General features: G+C 40.1%; 1 protein-coding gene and 1 long non-coding RNA gene across 4 annotated transcripts in view; both read right to left on the minus strand.

The window, feature by feature from the left end:
• LOC147159896 (uncharacterized) overlaps positions 1-10,371 on the minus strand; it is a 45,293-nt gene extending 34,922 nt beyond the window's left edge. The window contains exons 1-4 of one of the 3 annotated variants that reach the window (XR_015090571.1): positions 10,228-10,371; positions 9,480-9,530; positions 8,834-8,925; positions 4,903-4,942 (exon numbers count right to left, since the gene is read on the minus strand). This is a non-coding gene — a long non-coding RNA (uncharacterized LOC147159896). The remainder of the gene's footprint in view (positions 1-4,902; positions 4,943-8,833; positions 8,926-9,479; positions 9,531-10,227) is intronic. The other 2 variants (XR_015090572.1, XR_015090570.1) reach the window with 2 other exon arrangements.
• Positions 10,372-14,219: 3,848 nt separating this feature from the next.
• On the minus strand, positions 14,220-17,851 carry phlda1 (pleckstrin homology-like domain, family A, member 1). Its single transcript, XM_086059978.1, has 2 exons — positions 17,157-17,851; positions 14,220-16,090 (listed from the first exon to the last, which is right to left on the minus strand). The coding sequence occupies exon 1, from the start codon at positions 17,706-17,708 to the stop codon at positions 17,199-17,201; it is 510 nt and encodes a 169-aa protein (XP_085916104.1). The 5' UTR covers positions 17,709-17,851; the 3' UTR covers positions 14,220-16,090; positions 17,157-17,198.
• Positions 17,852-18,309: the final 458 nt, after the last annotated feature.

Below are 18,309 nucleotides of genomic sequence, written 5' to 3' on the forward strand. Positions count from 1 at the left end.
TTCCTTGATGAGTTCACTAATCGGCTCAACCCCTAGTCATAGGCTTGAACTGAATCATCAGTCCGTGACTATACAATCATTCCCAATCTTGTCTGTCCAAATCTACAATCCATTTTCACCCTACTTTCATGTTTTGTGTTCGTTCTACACTCTGAAGTGATTCAAGTTGCTAAGTGCAATAGGATTGTAACCACAGCCAGCCCACAGCCCTTCACATTTGTGCACCAGGCATGTACAACACGTATCACAGCAGACTTCCCACCACTGACACCTCTGACCCCGTCCTTCTGTTGCCTTATGAACCCTGAGCAGGAAACACGTCTCCCCCTGGACCCCTCGCCTCTTGACCGACTCCCACCCGGCAGCCAGGCAACTGACTGTCTGCTGCATTCAATCAGAAACGGTTAGTGTCGGCAACATGACGAATTTGCCACACGAGTAAGGCTGAAACCACATCCTCCTAAGTTATTGCCTTCCCTGTAATTCAGCTTCAGGGTGGAGAGGAGCGGGGGCTTGAGCATGGTGGGTGGAGAACGGGGGATTTATTGCAGCCGTGTGTCTGATAAGAAATTAATGAGGGTGATAAAGCAACTGCGGGCCGCCATACTTCCTCTGTGATCAAACAGAGAGCGGGATGACGCCGCTGAGTCAGAGGGAGCCTTCATCCAAGCTGTGCAGTCTTGCTTGTTTTGACATGTGCATCAACAACAAGACATTTTTATTGTTTATATGATGGATCTAGAGAGGTACACATTTAATTATTTGCTATTGAAGCAGAGTACATAAAAATACTTCATTCTCAAAGTGTTTCTACTACTATTGAGCTACTGTATACGAGGGAGCCAGATTACAACGTAATTACTGTCCTTGAATAGCGGCCATCCCTTTAATAGACACCGTGTCCCAATTAGTCACCAGGTGCATTATCCACTTAGGTTGTAGAATAATGGCCTCCCTTTTCCTTGTAGGAAACATTTTGGAACTGTAATGATCTCAGATCATAGACACTATTGTTCACACTCATGCGTTAACTTCGGAGCCAGTTTGAAATCTATTGCTAACCAAAACAGCAGCACTCCTCGACACTGTCGAAGCTGTATGTAATTATCTTTGTAAAGGCAGATTGTTTTCATAGACCTCGTACTGGGTAACAGCGGTGCACCTAATGAAGTGTCTTGTGACCCTTAATCAATGCTGACTGATTCTGATCACGAAACGGCTTCTATATCAGCTCCACACAGTCACGTTTTGCCTCACAGTCAGTGGTGAAATATTGATCGGGGCGAGACCTCAGCAGAACGCTCTGCAGATAACGGTAACTAAATGATGGATCGCTCAATAGGATCCCCGACGAGGCCGTTTAAAACAGATCTCCGCTGTCTGGTGCCCGCCATGGCCTCAGGGATGTTAACCCTTATCTACGTGGTATCAAACTGTTTCCGTGAGTGTGAGGGGGGGAAAAAGTGCTTTGACGCCTCGGGGTTATTTTCTCAACTTGGATAGAAACGGGTTCCTCACATCTGCCGTCTTGCATCCACCTCACCCTCCTCTGTGCCTGTCAAACACTTTAGGCGCACTCGGCCGATGCAAATGCCTGCTTGGTGTTGATTGATAGAGACAGCTGTTGTCGAAATACAAAACGTTTGGGCCCACACACACACACATGCACACGCACTCTCACACACATACACACACAGACTGTCTGTTTATAGAGGGTGCAACCAGAGCCCGGTGGCAGATTAACGACTTTACTTTCCAATTAGCCCACTCAGCAGGAGAGGAAATGGCTCTTACTGGCCTTGTGCTTCCTTTCCTCGTTATGTCTGCGTGTATTCCTATACAGGCGTGTGCGCGTGTCGGCTTTCTCTGATCTAATTCGAACTTCTACAGCACAGCCCACGAGCCAACTGACTTCACTTCCTGTTCGTGTAAAGTGTCGCCCTGCAGGACATTTGAGGCGTGGGTCTTCCCTGTGACATCCAGCTGCAGGTCGGCGCTTTTAGTTTTGCTCCTTGTTAAGGATAGTATAAAATGGCTTATGTATATAAAGCAATAGCAAAGTTGTTTATAAGAACTTTACTGGAATCTTACTTTTTTTAGCCCCTTGTTTATCACGCAATCAAGGTTCATGGTGTTCCACAGGGATCCCTCCTTGGTTCCATTAACATGCTGCATTGGCGTGATATTTTTCTTAAAATGCAATACAGACGTTGGCTCCATGATATTCATATTTATTTATATGCTTCTTTTGCATCAGATTTTGGAAAATATTATACCAATGTTGGGCTGATGACACACGTAGAATATTTCACATTCCGCTAACCATAGCATCATTGCATAGCATAATTATGAAAGACGTTGTCGTCGTCATTTAGCCAAACTTGGTGTTAGAATAAATGTACATAAATTATCCCATATTTACTCTTAAAGTATTGCAAAGCATGACTCATGCTCTTGCAGCTGCAAAACAGGAACTGTGCCCTTATCACAAAATAAGGACTGAAACATTTTGTTGTTGGAACGCCCTGTAAAAATAAAATTAAAAGAGAGGGCTCGGGAGAGTGTGCCTCAGAGCGGGTAGGAGATTGTAACTGAGCACATCTCTGCCCGTTCTCCTCGCGAGCAAAACATAATTTAAGTCTCTTGTCTTACCTTCCTTGTCTGTTGTTTATTAAACGTTCTAGGTTGATTGAACCTGACACTTGGGAATCAAATAACTTATTTGAGAAATGTTGACATAGCAATTAGCACAGTTTTGAGTGGTGTTAAGAGGTAAAAATGAATTCCTAAACAGAGACTCACATTGCTTTCTCATGCCCACTGTTTCCCATACACGCACATTACTTAGTCCACTGCCTTCCGCTGGCTCATAATATTGCTGCTGATTCATGGAAACGGCAACCATGCGACCATGTCACTTCAATTCCACATCCAGTCCACTGGCCTCCTGCACAATGCTGCATTCAATACAGCTGTTGCCATGCCCAGTCTGCATGTTTAGAAGATTAAACATGTGGAGGTCTCCAGCTGTTTGTTCATGCGTACAAAGAATTTTGCACTTCCCACAACTCACTGAAACAAGCTCTAACTTTATGAAAATAGGTGACCAATTCAGTTTATGGTTCTTTAAATGTAGTGATGAGCCACTGGGACCAATGTATTTGGCGATGACATGAACACGAGCAGGGGATGCTATATATAAATGTCCTTACTAAAATAAGGCGAAACCCGGATGCTGAAAAGGGACTGTGGGTTAATACTGGCAGACTGTGTCCTTCAATGCAATGCAGTGCGCAGGATCTGCATTTCCATTTGGTGGCCTTCAGTATGTACGCGTGATTTTCTGCAGATAAGGAACACGGAGCATTACCTCACTCATACAGTACAGTCAGAGTTACGGCCGCATGGGTGATGCTATATATACCCTGGGGATCAACACATTGCTGGTGTTATTCTGTTTCATGTGCTGATGATACTAGAAACGTCTGCGCTTGTTTGTTTGCCAGCAGGGTTAGACTAAAATTTGAATAATAGGCCTTAGCAGAAGTCTGCATTTTGCTTCTTTCTAGGGATGGGCAAAAAATACCAATACAGCAAATGATGCCGCATACGAGTTGTTAAATTTTATGAAGCACCAGAGTCTCAATAATCTAATCCAAAGCTTCATCCTGTCTTTACTGCGTGGTCATCTTAGACACACAGTACGCTTGACAATATTCACTCAAGCCCCAGACTCATTACTTGCCCCTTGGTTGCTATAGGAACCATTGGTTATGGAAAAGCACTAATGAAGCATGCAGGGCCGCTATCATGCCACCCTTTATAGCTGATAAAAACTCAAATGAAGACAAGAATTGGACTACGTGATGTTTGTTTGTTATTGAAGGTTTAAGAAAAGGTTGGTTGACACTGCTGCGCCCATCCTTCTTCGCTTCTGATCTAAATTGTCTTAAATGACTGTTTGCGGTTCAGCGTCCCCACTGAGGAACAACATAGGATACGTTTAGGATGCTCTGAATTCCGACAAAATGCACACTGTAGCGTGGACTCTTATTGGAGGCAAACCAAGGCACACGTGTAATAATCATGCTGTTTAGTCAGCAGTGCATACACACACACACTTGTACTTATATAATTGTGAGGCCATTCATAGACATAATGCATTTCCTAGCCCCTTCACCTAACCCCAACCATCAAAAATGATTGCCTACCCCCATTCCTTACCCTAACCTCAACCATAACCCAATTCAAACCTAAACTCTAAAACCAAGTCTTGACCCTCAAAAAGAGATCTTGAGTTGTGAGGACGTCCTCAATCTGTTGGTTAAAGAGGTATTTTGGTCCTCACAATGTAGTATGTACAAGTACACACATACACACACACTGCTTCAGGATTATTTTAGCATGTTTCTCACATTCTTTCATTGTTTTATCATCTCTATAAATCTCATCTCTTTTGCTATTTTAAATTAAACAGGCAGGCCATGTTTGAAGAGCTATGCATCATAAGAGAAAATAACATATTTATTCATAAGTATAGTGATAGCTGCATTCTCCACGGGTGATGCCAAGTGTGTCGGCTGCTACGCACGCGTCTCAGCTATGATTTATTAAGATTAAGGCAATGTAGTTTAGACAGTGCCATCAATAACATTAGTTTTGCTTAGAGTTTTATGTTTACTGTCATAATATTTCCTGCTGGTTTCCTTCGATAACAAAGTGGCAACTCCAAAATTAAACACAACCTTCTCGAATGCTGGTCGACTTTTCTCATTTCCATCCATATTTTTCCATCGTAAATAAAATGAAGTTAATCAACTTGTTCCTGGCTCAAGCTTCTGTACAGGCCATGTTCATTATTCTTCACTGTTAGACAAGTAGAGAGAGAAGTTAACCACTCACATTTTGAAGACATACTGGACGTACAGTACTGGTCGCCAGTCTAAGGCACAGAGAGAGAAAATAAATATAAATAAATATATTCAGACATTCAACTCCAGATCCTTTGGACTGTGAGGCAGAATTAACTCAACTATATATATATATATATATATATATATATATATATATATATATATATATATATATATATATATATATATATATATATATATAGTTGAGTTAATTCTGCGTCACTGGTATCCACCTCTGGCAGCATCTAAAAAAAGGCCAAACACGAAACAATACACATTCAATTTATTCTGTTAGATGCTCGCAGTCCGAGATTACTTTTTGTTTGAGTTTTTGTGGCATTTTTTCCAGTGTTTTCTTTGTTTTGGGGTTGTTTGACATTTAATGCTTCTAAATAAAATACGGACTCGCTCTCTCGATCCCATCGCTAGGAAGGTGTTTACTGAGGTCATAAATTCAAGAACATACAATATGCATTCCTCTCTTTTATGAAACCTGATAACAAACTGACGGTGGCAGCAGCTCGCAGATTTTGGATTGGTCGAGCCACCGCATGAGTTTATTTAGGTCACGTTTACAGGCTGTGCGACGTCATATTTATAAGCATGCGTATTAAGACTAAAACATTTACGATTGCTTTGAATAAGAATTTGAAAAACGTTATTAATCAATTGTTATGATACATTTTCCAGTGCAAGAATATTAGGCTACCACCATAAAATGAACCAACTGGGGCCTCATTTACAAAGAGTTTTAGTATGTTTTTACTATTGCGGTGTCCATCCAAATCGGGGATTGAACTCACGCCACCACCACATCTCCGGATTGGGAGCGCAAAGCTCTGACCTCAGGCTACTAAAGACTTCCAGCACCTTTATAGAAGGTGTTGACTCCGAAGGACAGCGTGGCAAAAATAACAGCTTTTTTTTTTTCCTACCAGCGTCTCCAGCTCAAATGTTATGATGTTGCTCTCTTTTCAATTGTGACTCAAGGCTTGATAATCTGATTATTTGATCATGCGGAATGATTGTTCCCAACCACGCACAGGCACCGTTTATACTAATTTGCATAGTGGCGTGGAGAGGGAGGAGTCTATTACTCCAACATTGACGCATTGATTAGGAGTATGAAAGGAATGTGCTTGGTGGCTTCATGCTTGCAGAGATTCATGCATCTGGATTTTTCTTTTGTGTCTTTCTGGATTTGGTTGTGTCGTGTTTTAATATGAAAGCCACGCAAGGCCCCAAGACGTTTTGTGATACCATTTTTAGATGCCATTAGAATATGCAGATGGCCTAACAGCTCACCTGGTTGTCATGGAGAAGTGCCCAAGCTTGAGCTTTAACGAGTCCTCAAGTTAACCTACAGAATGCCCTGATCAGTGGATTTTTATTTTTTTTATATAGTACATTGTATTCTTCTGGGGTTGCGGTGGCCCGGCCTGTCCCAAAATTAAAATGAGCTCTTCCAAGAGGACGTTCGTGGCAACCCAACCCCAAAAAACAACATGATGCTTCCGCCCTACTTGTACTGGTTGCAGAAGCATGAGAATATCTGCATGAGGCCGGAGTTAATGATTTATTCAGTGGAGTAAATTACGAGACGCCGGGCGCTCAGTGTTTTGCTGAGGAGCTGAATTCAAAAGCTTCTTTTTTTTTACATGTGCAGGAGGTTTTTTTTCAGGAGATGAGGGAGGACACGCTTCTATTTTGCCGCAGCTCTCACTCCACAAATTGATGTTGTTTGGGAAGTGTTCTCGCTGAGAAGAACGGGCCTCGAAGCTCAGCTTTTAAATCTTGCCATTTATCAATGTTTTTTATTTGTTTATCTGGAATCCTAGCTGAGAACAGATGCAACTAATGTCAAGAAAACGGCATCAATCGTATCTCCGAGCTTATCACGTTCACTTATATCAAAAACATAAAAAACAGACATAACAAAATAAGGTGAGGAAAATACTACAACAACATTAGAGTTCATCAAGGTCACTTTTCCCCCATAGGTGTTCATTGAAATAGAAATAATCTAGTCGGGGAGAGTGGCCATTACTTGCAGATTTTAATTTTTCACGTCAGGGCTTGGGTCCTATGCAGTACATTGATGCAACTTTATGTCACTCAGCAGTTTCTTCACATTTGTGTCTAAGACTATGTGTAATTGTTGAGCATAATTGAACTGAGGAGCTGACCTTCTCAGCCATTGTCCTCTATGTTCCACTCACCTATGAATGAATCCCTTTTCCTTGGGTTTAGCCCAGGGCTCATTGTTTTAGAGGGGATAAAAGGAGGCAAACCTCAAATGAATTTCCCATGTAACCCAACCCAGGTGGTGACAGTCCCCGCGTTTAAACTTCACATAGCCGTTTCGCTTTTGATTCAGGACGAGTCACTGTGCAAGGCTGCGGAACATCCATAAAGCTGACAGTATCGCCACAGAGGGAAAAAATGGCCTTATACCTGTCTGCGTGACGGGCGTTTGATTATTACGAGGTGGCTATGAAATACAGGCTGGGGCAGAATCACAGGATGACAAGAGGAGAAAGTGATGAAGTGTGTTAGATTCCAGGGTGACATTGAACGAATCCTCGATATCCTTTCTTCTTTTTTTTTGTCTTCACCCTCATCACTTCCCAGTTCCCACTCATCATCCGGCACTCCATCTCATGTGTGATGGTTTCGGACGCCGGGTGGCATCGCACAAGTGCGCGTCCGACACTCTCGCTGGTGAGTGTCACAGTTATTTTTCCCGCCAATGAGAAGAGAGAGTTGCTGACGGATTTTCGGGGATGGGGAAGGAAATGACAGTAAGACAAGAGATGAGATAAGAGGATCAAGAAGAGGATACGAGCAAGAATGAAATCAGGGAAAGAACAAAATAGGAGATAAACAGGAGGAAGTAAGCAAAGACCTGCAGACCTGTGTTAGGTGGAAACGAAAGAAAGCAAAGGGATGAAAGCTCCAATGGATTGCCAGTTTTTATATAAATATGCTGCACAATATTACAATTGCAATAACTCACTGGGCTTGTTTTTCTTGTACTACGCACTCTGACATTTAGTTTACAGGGGCAGTTACTTGTTTGCTCGTTCCCCCCGACGGGAACTAACATCGCACGGCAGTTCTGTTCTAACAAACACCTTCTCAACATTTACAGCTCAAGGAGACGCTTGCAGTTGAACAAATAAACAGCCTTTAGAATAATCTAAAATAATCTGGTTGCACAGGTGTGCACACCCTTTTACAGTATGTATAACGTGTGTATGAATGTATAGTATAAGGTGAGGTAGTTGGGTACAGAATTAGCCAATCACATTCAAAATCATGCTTAAGGGAAGTCAGCTCACACATGCCATCATTTAAAGTTCCTCTGATTGACCCCAAATTATATTTAGCGGCTCTAGTAGGCTTTTCTTCAGGTGGAACTCGATCCTCAGACAAGGAGGTGAAGACATTTTTAAACAGTTCTCAACTCACAACAGGTGCAGCTGCAACAAAGTGCTTGACAGGACACATGACAAACAAAACATTCACAATAATTCTAAATGCAGTAGCAGTCAGTGTTAGCATAAAAACTTCAGGCTAAAAAGCAACAACAACAAAAAGTCTACTTGAACAACTGAAGTTTATTCAGGTTTTATCAAAGGCACTTTAAAAGGTTGCAGGTGTGCTGATGCCCATTTTACATGTTGGAATGTGATTGAATACGTCTGAACACATGCAGTCACAACCCAATTATAAGTGGGTGTGCACCATTGTGCAACCTTATTATCCATGTTAATTATTTTTAATTGCAAAATAATTTTTTTTAAGTCAACATTAATGGTGAAAAAAAAATGACTTTTACACCCACTGCATATTTATGTATTATTATATGTATGACATTTCCCATTCATCGCATACACACACACTCATTAAGATCTTACCTATGCCGCAGCTTGGATACCGACTCTGATACTGACGCTTTATTTCTTGGGTAGTGAAGCAAACATTCTGGAGACACGCAAAGGCACTCAACCTGACGGTAAAAAGCAATAAAGATTAGTTGTCATACGAGAAGACGAGTTAGAAAAATGTCAAGTGTGTCGCCGCTGCTTTACGATAACAAAAGGCTGCAAATGTCAGGTCAGCTACAATTGCCATTGCTGTGTCATGTACCTTGAAAGGACACATGAAAGCACCTAATCCTTTATATACAGTATGTCTTACAGTATGCACACGCATTAGGACTGATTCTCATATAAAGTAGTCACTTACACTTAACAGTAAATACCTCTGAGTCAAAATCTGTTTGACAAAAATGTGTAAATGCTAAATGGCAGCAACTTGAGCACAGACAATATTAAGGTTTGTTTGTGTGATATTCTAATTGTAACTCAATAAAGCTTTTCTTCATAATAAAATTATTTACAATGATAAGTTAACAAATTATTGAGGTGAATTAATTACAAAATACTAGTAAAATAATTCTTTAATTACATATATATATATTTTTTAATTATTTATGATAAAGATATTTATAATTAACAAATTAGGCTTGCTTGATTGGCTGGCAACCAGTTCAGGGTGTACCTCGCCTACTGCCCGAAGTCAGCTGGGATAGGCTCCAGCACCCCCGCGATCCTTGTGAGGAAAAGCGGTTAAGAAAATGGATGGATGGATGAAAATGGGCTTACTTCATAAAATGAAACATTTAAACAATGCTATGTTACTTGAATGAATGAATGAATGAGTAGTTTATTACAGCTACTGCACACAGCACAGAAAAACATAAACATCCCTTCAGACAAATCAATTAACCGAAAAAGGTAAAAGCTACTTAAAATATTCAATTTTACAATAGATATTCAAACAATTATTTAATTATCTGTATAACTAAAACAAATACAATTAAATTCAACCAATCTTACATGGATGCATCAAGATGTCGTTCAGGGGTTACATTATCAAAGAGTCTTGTATCATTTGAGACATTTATTTATGTATTTTCCACCTGGGAGAAGAAAATGCTCCAATAAAGAACTAAAAGTATTTTAAGAGCTCGGTCATTCATAAAAGTAATGGTATCATAATAATATAAATTGTATGTAATCAGGATGCTAGCTGGTATCTTCCTGGTAAGTTTTTAGTTAATTAGCACACCAAGATAGCATGTGTAGCTCCCCTTTTCTATTTCCAAAAGGGCTGAAAATTTGTTAAATACACATCTTTGTTTTCACCCGGAAGTGGCTAATTCTACTTATACCCCACTCCCGTTTAAGCTAGCTAGCTAACATACTGAGGTATTTTAGAAGGCAGAAACCCCATAATGAAAACTTACTCTTTTCACAGTGCAGGCGAAGCTATTTTGTTTTTGCTGAAACTGCAAATATGTTATTGGTTTTTTTTTTTTTTTGTCTTTCTATGTCGTGTTTGTACAACAGTTCTTGCGTAAGTGTATGAATGTTTTGTCTCACTCGAGAAACCTACGTAGCCCCACCCCCTTCAAGCTGTGAGCCAATCATCGGTTTTCTGTTGCTACAGTATTTATTTATTTTATTTTTTGTATTTATTTTTTTAATGAATTATTAGACTACAGTATGATCAAATGTTTCTGCGAGTTAATGGATTCATGGATGACATAAAAATGTTGTACTGTACAACTATATACACTTATACACAAATTAAAATGTTTCATAAATTTTGCATTAAAAACGAGTCTGATAAAAGCATTTTGTAGAGTTATATGCCTACCTAGACAGAATTTATCTTTACATTATTTGCATTTTTAATTAATTAATTTATATGTATTGAAATTAATTTATTTCCTAGTTAGATGATAAAATAAAAATAAATAAATAAAAAAAGAAAGCAAAAGAAACAAACGAAGAGAAGGTCTCTTCGTCACCAATCCATTTGTTTTACACACAAAGCAGCCAGAAGCCAGCCATCCCTATTTTGTATTAACTGCTGTTTGGCTCCTGGGAGAAGATAATCCCGCTGTTACGACGCTGTTATCGCGCCCCAAAAAGAGGAAGCGAACATTTCACACAAACAAGCGGGTGGGCTGCAACTGGCGAGGAGACAGCTGCGACCTTGAAGGAAGGAAAGGAAAGGAAAGGCAGGTGGCTTGGGTACGTTTTGACTATGCCAGACTCGTTATCACCGACAGACACTGTGTCACCTGTGGGTGTGCGGGGTCAGTCTGAGTGTTTGTGTGTTTCCTTGTTTGCAGTTGAAACCACCTGCTTATCCACCTGTGTGTACAAAAAACACCAGCAAAAAATGTCTTTGTGTGAGACAGGGCCGTGGTACTGTTGTAAAAGATTAAATACAGAAGTATTGTAGATAAAAGTAAATGTACGTAATATGTACAGTTTGAACTATTCATTTCGGTGATTATTTTACATACAACTAGAGGGCGCCTGCGTACCTTTCGTGTTAATAGTACCACACTTTGAAAATCGCTGACGTCAAATAAAAGACAACATTTACAAGCATCCAAGCAGATGGCAAGGAAGCACTTGTGCATTTTAATACACCATCCCACCCTATAGCCAGCTTGCTAATGGCTAATTACCTAAAGTATAAGAGCCGTTTAGAAAGGCAGCGTGATATACAGTATTATCCACTCCACGGTGTCATTATCACTTGGCCCCCGATTATGATGACCTACAGCTGTATAAAATAACACTGCGGAGAAAATAATATACAGCCGCTAACATGCACCAGCGTGCTTGTCATGTGCGAACAATCTGTTGAGCCAGATGTCTTACAATATAGTCTGTTGACTCGTTTATATTTCGTGAGGAATCGTATGCGCTGACGGTAGCACGTGATGTGCCGTCACCGCGATTATAGCAGTGGCGGTGATTTGGCTTTGTTGTAATAACGAGTTCTATTCAGGAAATGCTGCCTAATTTATCATCTGTTGAGTTGTGCATCGGTAGGCTTTGCGAGCGTCTCCTGACAGCGGGAAGTAGCAGGTGGCGGCACATTATGAACGCACTAGATCAAGGAAATCTTTATTTAAAAAAATAAATAAACATAAGGGAAGACTGGATGAAATCTCATTAGTCGCTTCTAATTACTTTCTGAGATTGACACGCTCAGTTTTGGAATGAGACAATGGTTCTACTGTATATTGTAGGGTTTAGCATGTTTGTATTTTTGACCTTTTTTATATACATTTTGTGGGCCACCATACTTTCAAGCTCATTTGTTATGCCACATGTCTCCATAACAATCTTTTTTTTTTTTTTTTTTTAGGGGTTAATGTTAGTCCAAAAGTTTCAAGCTTTCCAATACATTAGTACCAATCGTAAGGTTAATGGATTTATACATATACACAAACATGTACTTCAATATGGATCAAAGGTCCCTTGTGCTGCCATGTTCATAATGCAGAATCAGATTAAAATGGATCCTTGAGCTGTTATTGATCGAAATGGCTTTACACGCGAGCATGTCACTAGAAAGAAAATCAATGACATAATGTATGACCAAGTCGGTGCATTCTGTTAGTTTCAGTATATGAGCGCATTTCAGTATATTAGGACTGTATTGGAGTATGATTTGTGAAAGGAATTTAAGCTGTGTTGGCGAATGGATATCAGATGTGTGTATGAGAGCGTTTCGGAAGCGTCTTTGCGAGGTAATCCTGATGACATCCCTGATGGGTCCTCTTACCTCACTGGCTCAAATCACAAAGAGTTGGCCATGGCGAGGAATACGTCGGCGGTCAGCGCACATGCCAAGATACGCAAAATCTGTCGACGGCAGCTGACGCCCCGAAGAGTCGATCAAAGGCGAGACTCGGGCGCCTCGGTTTTTTTTTTTTTTTTTTAAATGGGATGTCAACAGCGAAGTGTAACTTAATAATTATGCCCTACACTCATCTGTTTTTGCTTCCTCCAACGACATTTGCGGCAAATGTTAATGCCTTAAACGCCAAAAATTCAATATTAATACTATTTCTATTAGTTTCACATTTTATTCAACTTTTGTTAACAAGAACATGAAAACCTAGACATTTTTATTGTACATTTAGAACAGATATAAAATTTGCGATTAATCGTGAGTTAACTAAGTCATGCGATTAATTACAATAAAAAATTTAATCGTCCGACGCCCCTAATTTTTAATAATCTTTTCTTTTTTTTAATTGCAATTAATCATATGACATCACTAGTTAACACACGATTAATCACAAATTTTATATCTGTTCTAAACGTACAATACATTTGTTTCTAGGTTTTCATACTCTTGTTAACAAAAGTGGAAAAAAATGTGAAACTAAGAAATAGTTCAAATTAATTTTTGACGTCTATAGCCGTCAATGGCAGTGAATGAGTTAACTTCAATTTGTAAACAATACAGAGTGTAATTTATGAATCTGGTTGGAGATTTCTGACACTGGTCGGAAAATTTGGCTGTGGAATGCTTTAATAAAGATTGTGTACCACGTACGGATTAAAGACAACCAGTGCAAGATAGAGCGAAGCAGCCCCAGAATTCAAAGGAAGAAAAAAAAAATTTGCAGTACGTAGAGTATTTCTGTATCTGACCTTGCTGCGTAACCAAAACAGCACTAATAAGCACTTAAAACCCGTGGTCGTTAATTTTATTTATACTAAATTCTTGTGATTTTGTCCTAAATATGGTTTCCTGGTGGATTATGGCTTTTAAGACTCTCAACTCACATTTTTTAATTTCCACCTTTAGTTGAGGTCACACTGAAGGAATCAATTTGGTAATCCTGGGAAATGTACTATAACACATCAGGTTTACAGTGCATAATTATTATTATTATTTATTATAATCGGTATCTATATGCCCCAAAAAATTACATTATTACAAGAATTTTGTGTGAATAACTTAGAAATTGCAGCATGGTGCAATTTTAAACCTCTACATGTTATAACAACCCTGGTGAAATGTCAGTTTTTTTTAATGACACAAAAAAACATAAAAATGCCAGAAAATGGACAAATAACACAGACGGAAAACAAATGCATAAGTAGTGATGATTCAAGTCAGGCGTCGAGTATTAGAAGCGACAAGCTCGGCCAGCCAGCAGCCACGAAGCCTTCGCGTGTCACAAAGGTTGTCGTCACCACGCGCCGCGTTTAATCAAATTAACTCGGATTCACAAGCCTTTTGACACGACACACTGGTGGCGCTTCATCTGAGCGGCAGCAACTGGCAGTGAAACTCGATCCGCCGTGCTTCTTTTAGACTCGGAAACGAGGTGGGCTGCAAAACATGAAAGCAGAGACCGCGCTGACCCTAATGAACCAGCTCGGAAAAATGAAACATGAGCACAGTTACCTCTTTATATATATATTTTTTTTAATGGAATGTATCATTTGGAGGTGTGAAAATAGATTTTGAAGTAAAAGGAAACAAACAGGAGCAAAGAGGCATGTCATTGGGGGACACTGGGGGTGCAGCGAAGGCGAGATAAAGGGCAGAACTGTTACCCCGTGTGAGACGTGTTAATTCGGCTGCCGTACACTCACGAAAAGGGCTCACACCATCAACATGAGCCACTGGAAAATCAACACATAGCCGCCTTGTGAAGTAAAACCGTTTGAAATCCTCGCCAATCATGACACGCATCCCTAAATAACTTAAATAAGGACTAATACCTTGCAGATGACACATGTGAAGGGTTTAGAAATTGTTTTTAGCCAACTGGCAGTTGAGTTGTGTAGACTGTTGTGCAGTATATTTAAAAAAAAAAGCTGTTTAAATCATGAATCTATGAGGACAAATTGTCCTAACTTCAGAAAACAAATCAAGATGGATTTGAAAATGATCCAATGAAAACATTCATCAATTATAATTTCTTTGCAATTTGCGAGTGGAATGGTGAAACATATCAAATAGCGAGGCCATATTTGGTTATATTGCATTATTTGGTAATTGTATTTAATGCATCAAGCCACCGTTAGGCCATCTTAAAAAAAGGTAGAGGCTCATAATCGGGAAAAACAAGAGCTTCAGCTCGCAAAATAGTGAGTCAGAGTGCTTCAGCATGGTTTTTACCTATACCTATAGGGCAGTCTCCAAAAGTTGTTTTTTAACTGCCTTTACATTATTTATAAAAAGTCAAGATGGAGATACTATTTTAGACGGTAAAAACAAAATGTGAATAGGGTACAATTAAAAACATCACCCGCGTTACTACATTAGTTGAAAACTTTATCAAGATCTTGACCTTATCAAACAGTGACCCGCTGTTGTTATTTGTAAAGTTTAAAACAAAAAACAATAAAAAAAAATTGTAATAGTTTAAAATGCCATTAACAATTTATAAACCCTTCATCAAGACACCCAAATTATAAAATCGTTGTATTTGGCTCACACAAAATCTCCAAAAAGTCTTTAACAAAAACAAAACAAAACAGAAAACCTATATCATATTAGTTTTTTTTTTAAACACATAAAACACAAATTCACCATTGGTACCCATTTAAGGGGCCATGTTAGCATAATGCTAACGACGGGAAAAGCGCTCGATCAAATGCTGAACATAGAAAAGTGTAGGTTAGCACCAGGCTAATGCTACAAACAAGACAAATAAGACATTGTTAACATATGGATAGAGTTAACTCACATTTGACTCTTGTGAAGTACCGTTTTGTCAGATGGGCTAACAGGCTAACAGCTAGCATCAGAGCTCAGCCATATTGCATGTGCCGGGCTAATAAATAAAATGGCTGCACCTTCTATCAGATATGACCACTACACCCACCCTCCTTTAGTTATAATACTCACTTCATATGCTAACATATTTAAGACTTTGATACAGGCTACCGTGGCTAATTATCCCGTGTATTAAAACAAGCACAATTGCGTCTGAAAATGAATCTTTGGTTCGATGATGCTGACCTATCTGCTAATAAGACAACGATAGTACAAACAAAGGCTTATTTTCCAATAATGGACGTTGAACACAGTCATAGAAAAAAAATTATATACACATGTTTAATAAATAACTACACGGTCCAACACACTTTTTTTGTTTTCTCACATGCTTTTTCGTTAGTCCATGAGTCTTTAGTGGAGGAAGTCCGTGTGTCGGGAGGAAAGGGGTTCCATGGAAACATGGGTGGGGGTGCTTGTCCTGGAGAATTGGTGCTGATGCGGTAGGGAGGGAGGGAGGGAGGTCGATATTCATCCTACAGTGTCCAATTAACCTGTGGACAAAATCAATTAGGCAAACTGCTAAAAATGTGATTGAAAAGTCACCGACTTGCACTTCATTAACCAGTTAAATTGTATAGAGTAGGCTAAATGGTTCCCAAACTGTGGCCGGTGGGACTTTTTATTTATTTATTTTTTATATATATATATATATATATATATATATTTTTTTTTTAATCGGGCTATTGGTTGTGTGTTCTTATTAGCATTAGCACACATTACATGACGCTGCAACCAAATTCCTAGTTTGGCAGTAATTTAACATGGAATAATGTTTAAAAAGGGAGATTAATTACATGGCTGTACAGCGGATGATTGATGCTTTATATAGCAACACAAAAGGTCAATTTGATGAAAACTCCAGCAGAAAAAAAATCACTTGAAACTAATGTGCACTTGTAAAATACAATTGCAAACGACTGATTAAAAAAAACTGTCATATTAATTACATTGTGAATCTATCAATAGCGTGGTCATCGGATGGATTGATACTCAGAACAATGATATAATCAAATTGTCTAGCTATTAATCTAAGCAGTGGTTCTCAAACGTTTACACCAAGTAACACCTTATAAAAAAAAATGCTTAAATCTCCGACAACCACTATCATGCCTAACATTTTAAGTCATAGTAGGCATAAGTGTTGATCATAAACGAATTTGTGTTTTATTCCCCAAGTTGTACACTACAACTTTGAATACACTTCTCCATTCAATAGCTTGAGTGTTTCAAATCTTGCATAAGCCACGTTACGACCATTCTGAACATTAACAATGCTCGTAAATATCAGAAAATATCATCTGTACATAAATGATTCAATTAATAGTGGCAGTATCAAAAAGGAACCCAGTGATGAAGCTGTAGCAATATAGTACTGTATATACAGTACTAGTCAAGTGTGGTCACTCATCAGATTCGCCAAAACGAATACAGTATTGTGTTTTATGTGGTCAACAGCCAGCGACTGCAACAGAAGCAAAGAACCGGCCTCATTCACTCGGGGATTCCCAGGTCGTCCCCAGATCCTCCCCCACCCCCAGCGTCCGCCCCTCCTCTTACCACAAACGGCGCTCGAATGTCCGCCAGACTCGCCCGGGCAGGTCACGCCACGTTCGGCGAGCTCCGCAGCGTCTTGTGGCTCTGTCCCGGCATGTGCACGACGAGCAGCTGCTGCTTCTGCCGGGTAGACTTGACTGCCAGGATGGCCTGGCGGTTCTTGTACTGGACCATCTGCAGGGTGATCTCCGCGTTCCAGCCCTCGTCCTGCGGGCACCTGAAGTCGATCTCCTTCCCCTCGGACATGACCACGGTGAAGTAGACGTACTTGCCTTTGCGCTCCACGCAGTCCACTGTCTTCATGTTGGCGAAGTGGAGCTCCTTGACTTTGCCCGCGTCTTCCCCGCGGTGGTGGTGGTGGTGGTGGTGGTGCTGGTGCTGGTGCTGGTTATGGTGCGGTTGCTGCTGCTGCGGGTTATCGTGTTGCTTGGGCGGCAGCAGCAGTACGCCGTCCTCGGTCAGGACGCACAGCTTCTTCTTCCACAGCTGCAGCAGGCCGTCGCTCCTTTTCTCCAGCACGCCTTCCTTGAACACCTTCCTGCCGTTTTCCAACATGCTCACTCCGAGCCTGCCACTTTCCTTGTTCCTTCCTGGGGAGAGGGCACAGACGCGGAGGTCTTACCCCGGAGAGGGCGAAGGCATAGGGGGCGCGCGTCTGGCGAGCGGTGGCACGGTTGTGATGAAAGTGGAGGTTGGGTTGTGTTCGCCTGGTTGCCTGAGAGGGGCGGGGGAGGGGTCCGGGAGGTGAACCGCCCACACGAGAGAGCCCCAACCTACTACAAAGTCAAACAAAAATACAACCAGAAATGCACGTGGGCCACTTAATTAGGTACCCTACTGTAATTGTCTAAGTGTCTTTAATCTATCAATATTCCCATTAAAATAGTTTCATTAAATCTAATTAGCATTGAATTTCTTGCTAAAAATGTAAACACACTTACATACATTTAAGGTAAAAAAAAAATACTATCAATTATAAATAAAATCACAGAATTATATACAAATTACAGTACTTTAAAGATGATTTTACCTTAACTTATTTTTGCTTTACCTAATGACCTGACTAAATCTATTTCCCATATCCAAAACAATGAGAATGTAATAAATTTCAACTGGTGTCACTAACTACATGGACTATAATACTCATTAATGCATA

The sequence above is a fragment of the Leptonotus elevatus genome, chromosome 17, assembly GCF_054856555.1.
Source record: "Leptonotus elevatus isolate MCC_2025b chromosome 17, RoL_Lele_1.0, whole genome shotgun sequence".
Classification (NCBI taxonomy): domain Eukaryota; kingdom Metazoa; phylum Chordata; class Actinopteri; order Syngnathiformes; family Syngnathidae; genus Leptonotus; species Leptonotus elevatus.